General features: G+C 48.1%; 1 protein-coding gene across 1 annotated transcript; it reads right to left on the bottom strand.

Annotated features, from left to right (window-relative positions):
• Positions 1-1291: 1291 nt before the first annotated feature.
• NR4A2 (nuclear receptor subfamily 4 group A member 2) lies at positions 1292-5680 on the bottom strand. The gene is made up of 6 exons (XM_036254543.1): positions 4815-5680; positions 3923-4052; positions 3365-3528; positions 2272-2474; positions 1695-1873; positions 1292-1548 (listed from the first exon to the last, which is right to left on the bottom strand). The coding sequence occupies exons 1-6, from the start codon at positions 5676-5678 to the stop codon at positions 1292-1294; spliced, it is 1797 nt and encodes a 598-aa protein (XP_036110436.1). The 5' UTR covers positions 5679-5680.
• Positions 5681-6399: the final 719 nt, after the last annotated feature.

Genomic DNA, 6399 nt, shown 5'->3' on the forward strand with positions numbered 1-6399 from the left:
TATTGTTGTAAACATTAAAATTGTCTTTCTCAAAGAAAGAATTTATCAGAAAAAAAAATCAGTGTCTCTAACTGTCATACACCATAGAAAAAAAGGCAGTGACTCATATCATGTGCCATACTGGAAATATACAAAGAAAAATACTACAGAATATGGCAATATTAAAATTCTTACTCAAACATAAAATAATATATTAACTGACAATTTCAGACATTAAAAAACAAAAAAAATTCAAAGTGCTCAGTAATTTCCAGGGAGTTATGTATATTATAAGCACTCTGGAAACAGTCAAAAGCTGCTGCATGCAAGTTTTGTTTAGCTTTAGACAACAAAATAATCAAGATATAAACTTTCTTTTATCAACATCAACGGTACATACAACACTTACAAACAAGGAATGTTGGACGGTGTTACAAACACTATGTGTCCCTTTTGTCAGGATTTTCTGATGTGTAATACTTGTGCCCACCTATTTTACAATTGAGAAAATGTTTAAGCTCAGGTAACTACCAATCTTTATAAAATCTAACAGACTACATAGTGTCTGAAATACTATTTATATAATATAGACATTACTGAAGTAGCAAGTGCCTATAACATTTTCACCCTAGAATCAACATGCTGGTCCCTTTTTTGTGTAGTTATTATTATTTTTTTTTTTTTGCAAACACACTTATCTTTTAGAATTTGTAATATTTATTCATAAATAGGCACAAAATAATTTAAAAAGCCAAACTGCATTGGGTAAATTTACAAGCCTTTGCCTTCTTCAACTCATGCCACCCACGCAACATTTAGTTTTACTATATATTACAGCTTTCTTTACAGCAGAAAACTTTGAAGTCTTTTAAAGGGCAATACTTGTAGGTCCCCTTATGGTGTGTGTGTGTGTGTGTGTGTGTGTGTGTGTGTACTACATTTCTCTTAACTGCAACAACCAAACGTGGCCAAATATTTCCCATCATACATTAGGAATCTTTCTTCTGAGCATTTAACTGATTTTTAAACTGATAATAAAAAGTTTATACCACTGTGTAGTCCATGTTCTAAATCCAGGATGCCAGAGCCAAAATGCCCTTTCAGGTTCTGCCTGCAGGTTAGGAAATAGCAACAGTTTTTGTTTTTTGTTTTTGTTTTCCTTTAAGGATTAAGGGGCTGGGGGTTTTATGGAAAGGGTGGGGGTTGGCTAGAGCTGAGACAGCTCTGGGGGTTATCTCTGCCCTTGTGACTTGCCCCTTCTGGACAGTTTTAGGTTTTCTTTCCAGTTCCTTTGAAGTGCATGGGAGGAGATCTAAAAAGGTAAAGTGTCCAGAAAAAGTTTGTCAATTATTGCTGGTGGTGGTACCAAGTCTTCTAGTTTCAGGTAGAAAATGCGCTGTAGACCCTGTGTGCAAAGGGTGCGGAGTTCTGGGAGCTTCCCCAGCAGTTTGGACAAATAGTTGGGGCGGTTCAACCCCCCGTTATTGAAAGTCACGTGGTCTTTGAGACAATTTACAATCTTGTTTTGTAGTTCCTCCACTCTCTTGGGTTCCTTCAGCCCGTGTCTCTCTGTGGAAAACACAATCAGAAACAAAAGAGGGATGCACAATGTAGTTAGCTAGCTGGCAAAGCCAAGGAGGATTGGTGGCAAGGGGAACCCGGGACAAATCCCGCTGGGCAGTTCTGGAGAAGTGCCTTGAATCTGTGGTACTGACCTGTGACCATAGCCAGGGCAGCAATGCAGGAGAAGGCAGAAATGTCGATGTTCATATTCTGCAAGTTGGAGGAGAATTCAACAATGGAATCAATCCATTCCCCAAAGCCACGAACGCATTGCAACCTGTGCAAGACCACCCCATTGCAAAAGATGAGTTTACCCTCCACTGGGTTGGACCTGCAATTAATACCAGAGAGAGAGAGGGGAGAAAAAGAGAGAGAGAAAAGCTAAACAACTAATTACTTGAAGAGCAATAAATGAGGGATTTAAGAGGCACCTAATTACCGAAGAGTTAATAAAATGTAGACCAGTGGACCTTGAAAGGGTTCAATTTCATAACAATCAAGAACGCCCCCTATCCCACCTCCGTGCCATTCACCCTGGACTTCTGGGCTCACTCCTCCTTTCCTTCTTTCTCTACCTTTTCCTACTCTCCTTTCCCTCTTTTTCCCTCTTTCACTTCCTGTTCTGACTTTTTCTCTTTCCCTCCTTTTATTGCCTTTTTCCTCTTTCTTTTCTTGTCTTGATTGTTCTCTTCCTTCTTTCCCAACCTCCCTGATTGCTTCCTCGGTTACCTGTATGCTAATCGCAGCACAAACAGTTCTAAGAAAGCCGATTCAAAAAGCAGGTCCTGGTCGGCTTTGGGCAGGTCAGCAAAGCCCGGAATCTTCTCCGCCCAGCCCCTGATGATCTCCATGGAGCCAGTCAGGAGATCATAGAATTGTTGGATATGCTGGGTGTCATCTCCACTCATCTGATAGTCGGGGTTCGCCTGGAACTGGAATTTCATTTTAAAAAGCACTTAATGAGGTTCTCTAAAATATATAACCCGTGAAATTGCTAACCCCGTTTCTAGTAGCGGAGCCAGGTTTTTATAACAATTAAACCTCTCTCTGACCAGTAAGGAAATTAGATGTTCCGGGGCAATTAATTCAATTAGGGATGGTGCTATGAGGTCGCTGCTTTAAATATGTAAATTACCATTTCCATACAGACTAAATACAGTGCCATCCAGCCCTGGGAAACGTTCACTCTTATCTCCACGAAACAATTGACACGTTAGCATGCATGCCAGTCCCAGAGTGGGTCTCGAGCAGAGATGCCCTTTGCAAATCTTAATAAAATTGCAGTGACTTCTAGGTTTGCCCGACATACTTCCTCCAATTAAAGCCCACACATTCCTCACAGCTGGGGTCAAAGAAGACTCTGACCACTTGATCCCCCACCCCACTGCCATACTTTGGACCCTCTCTCTTTTTCTTCAGACCCCCAAGCAGGCATCCCCACCCTGACAGTGCCGGAGAAGGTGGGGATTAAAGCATCTCCGTGGAAGATGGGGAATAAAATCCAAGTGGGGTCTTTGCACACTGCCTCTGGTGTGACACAAAGGCATTCCTGTTTGAGTATGTGTGTGTGGTGGCCGTAGGAAAGGGACTCAAAGAGATTCGACCACTGTGGCCAAACCCCTCTTCCTTCCACTCCACTGTCCTCCTGTCTACACTTGTCTGTGGGTCTGCCTGTCTCCTGTGGCTCTGCCCAGAGCTATGAGGACACAACCTTTCTTGCCTCCTTTTATCTCTTGAGTCTGGGGGTTAGTGATGGGTGTGGGGAGGGGTTCCTGCCCATCTGTCGGTTTGTCCACATGATACCCCCCCGCCAGCTTCTTACCCTGGAATAGTCCAGGCTGGTCATAGCCGGGTTGGAGTCGACATGAGCCCTGACGAGGGCACTGATCAGACTCACCGGGGGCGAGGGGGGAGAGGGCTCCTGTGGGCTCTTCGGTTTCGAAGGTAAACGACCTCTCCGGCCTTTTAAACTGTCCGTGCGAACCACTGCAAAGAAAGAGCAGGGTTAGTGCCGCCCCCAAAAGTGGGACCCAGCTGCCGCCCGGGCCCCTCCCGGGGGAAGGCCACAGCCGCGGGAAGTCCGGCAGGCAGCGCTGGGCCCCACCGCTTGTAAAGCCTTTACTGGGGAGAAGCATAAAAAATGCGGGGCTGTTTTATGTTTTCTTCCAAATGGGTCGTATAGTTAAAAGAGGAGAAGAGCCTGTCGAATTTCTCTAAGGCAGGTTGAGCAAGCAGACAGCTGCCGGTTCGTGGAGGCCAGACGCGGGCGGGGGGACCTGGAGACCCTGGGCTCTGGCGGTGGAGAGTGGGGTTGGCGAAAGGGTGGCGGTTTCCCAAGAGCACAGACTGCGGAGTCGGCTACTTGCCCCGACCGACCTACCTTCTTTGACCATCCCAACAGCCAGGCACTTCTGAAATCGGCAGTACTGACACCGATTCCGGCGCCGCTTGTCCACTGGGCAGTTTTTATTTGCTAAACACACGTATTTCGCGTTCTTTTGCACCGTGCGCTGCAAAAAAAAATAAAAGACAATAGAGGCCGAAAAATTAATTTTCTCTTGAAAGTCCAGCAACCCAAGGAATCCAGAAACAATTTCTGAACGGCTGGGGTCTACACTCCCTCCCCACAAACAAACACACTTTACACAACTGCCTTTTTTTTTTTTCCTTTTCCTTTTCTCTTTCTTTTCTTTTTCCTCCCCCAGGGCATGTTACAGAAGAAAATTGATAGCGTTAACATTTGAGCTAACCTTGCCGCTCCTTGCTGTGTTTTATATGCCAAGAGAAGAAGAAGGAGACGCTCAGTAAATACAAATCCGTGGGCATTCATATTATTTACATTCCTTGGAGACCTTCTCTATTTAAAATGATAAGATTATTCAATCAGGATGGCGAAATAAAGAGATCACTTAATTTGACCATAGGGAATTCTGTTCCACTTGGTTAGCTCAGACACGGTTCTCTGTCCTAACCAATTTCAATCTGAACAGAGAAGACAGCTCCGAGCACATGCAAATGACCCTCTTCCAACTCCCGCTCCAGCAACTTGGGGTGGAGGCCTGCCGGGTCGGCATGGTGCGGGGGATGCGACCCCGGCCTCCCTATTTACTTTGCTCAGTCGCCCAGATGCCCCCACCACAACCTCTGAGGACCCCGGGAGAACCTTCCGGGTGAGCTGGGGCTGAGCTGCCTGCAACGAGGCCGAGAGCGCACGCCGAGGCTCCCGGTTCTAGGGGGCCCCGACTTGCCTCCTCAGCCCTCTCCTTGCTCACCTTAAAGAATCCTTTGCAGCCTTCACAGGTGCGCACGCCATAGTGCTGGCAGGCCGCGTTGTCGCCACACACTGCACACAGCCCCTCGTTGGAGGGGGAGCCGCGCGATGGCGGGGAGGGCACCTGCGTGTCGAGCAGCTGCGACGCGTGGCCGATCTGCAGGCCCGGAAAGCCCATGGAAGCGGGCTTTCGGATGGGGTTGGGCACAGCGAAGGTCTGCCCGTCCACAACGTGGTGGCTGCCCGCTGGTTCCGGGTTCATGGGGACGTGCAGGGGCCCGTCGAAGCGCATCTGGCAGCTAGACACAGGAGTACCGGGGGGCGACTGCTTAAAGGAGAAGAGGGAGAGGCGGGAGACGGGCGTTTTCCTCTGCTCGATCATGTGCGTGGTGGCCACGTAGTTCTGGTGGAAGTTGTGGAGGGAGCCTGGGTCGTCCCACATGGGGCTGTGCTGCACCTGGAAGCCCGGGGTGGTGGACGTCGGGGGCGAGGAGGGCTTGTAGTAAACCGACCCGGAGTGCGGCATCATCTCCTCGGACTGGGGGGGCAGGTGGCTGTGTTGCTGGTAGTTGTGCATCTGAATGTCTTCTACCTTAATGGAAGACTGCTGTCCGGACAGGGGCATTTGGTACAAGCAAGGTGGCTTGACGTCGTAGCCTGTGCTGTAGTTGTCCATAAAGGTACTGAAGCTGGGGAGAGAAGTGGTGGCAGTGATTTCAGTGTTGGTGAGGTCCATGCTAAACTTGACAAACTCTGGAGTTAAGAAATCGGAGCTGTATTCTCCCGAAGAGTGGTAACTGTAGCTCTGAGAAGCGGGGCTGGCTCCTTGAGGCGAGGACCCATACTGCGCCTGAACACAAGGCATGGCTGGAAATGAAACAGGGTAATAATATACACTCAGCCTGGTCAACTGAACACTTTCTCCCGGGCTCGGGTACACCTGGAGCTACACCAGCAGCCGGTGGCGATCAGGGAGCGCGTAGGGGAGCGAGGGGAAGGGCGGAGAGCGCGAAGGCTGCGAGCAAAACAACAGTGCGGGGCAAGGAAAGGCTGATCAAATGAAGACCCAGAGCTAGAAAGCCATCGAGAGTCACCATTCCCGGCTATTTTCAAACGCCTCCCCCTCGACCCCTTTCATGGACAACCCAGCTCAAATGAGCCTTTTCCTCTGAAGCTCAGGTTCAGCAAGCTCATTCTAGAAATGAAGTTGAACTGCACAATGAGAAAGTTGTTCCCCAAGGCGAAGGGTTAGAAAACCTTAAGTTACAGGGTTTGCTAAGGAAGATCGCATTGCCCCTTGTCTTGATGTTTAGGGAATTGGGGGAGTGGGGAGGGAGAAAGAAATCAAGTTGCACTAACCTTCAGCCGAGTTACAGGCGTTTTCAAGGAAATTAAAGGTGGACAGTGTCGTAATTCAATGAAGGATAAAGTTTCCAAGATTTTTAGAAAAGCAATAGAGAGTCCAGCCTGTCAGATCTCCTCCCTGAAATACAGACACAGAAAGCTTCAGGGTGACTTTCCGGACAGATTCGGCCAGGCATCTGTAGACTCACCAGGCAGGCCCTTTTATGTCCTCTGTGATTGTT

Source organism: Molossus molossus, unplaced genomic scaffold, assembly GCF_014108415.1.
Source record: "Molossus molossus isolate mMolMol1 unplaced genomic scaffold, mMolMol1.p scaffold_m16_p_11, whole genome shotgun sequence".
Taxonomy (NCBI): domain Eukaryota; kingdom Metazoa; phylum Chordata; class Mammalia; order Chiroptera; family Molossidae; genus Molossus; species Molossus molossus.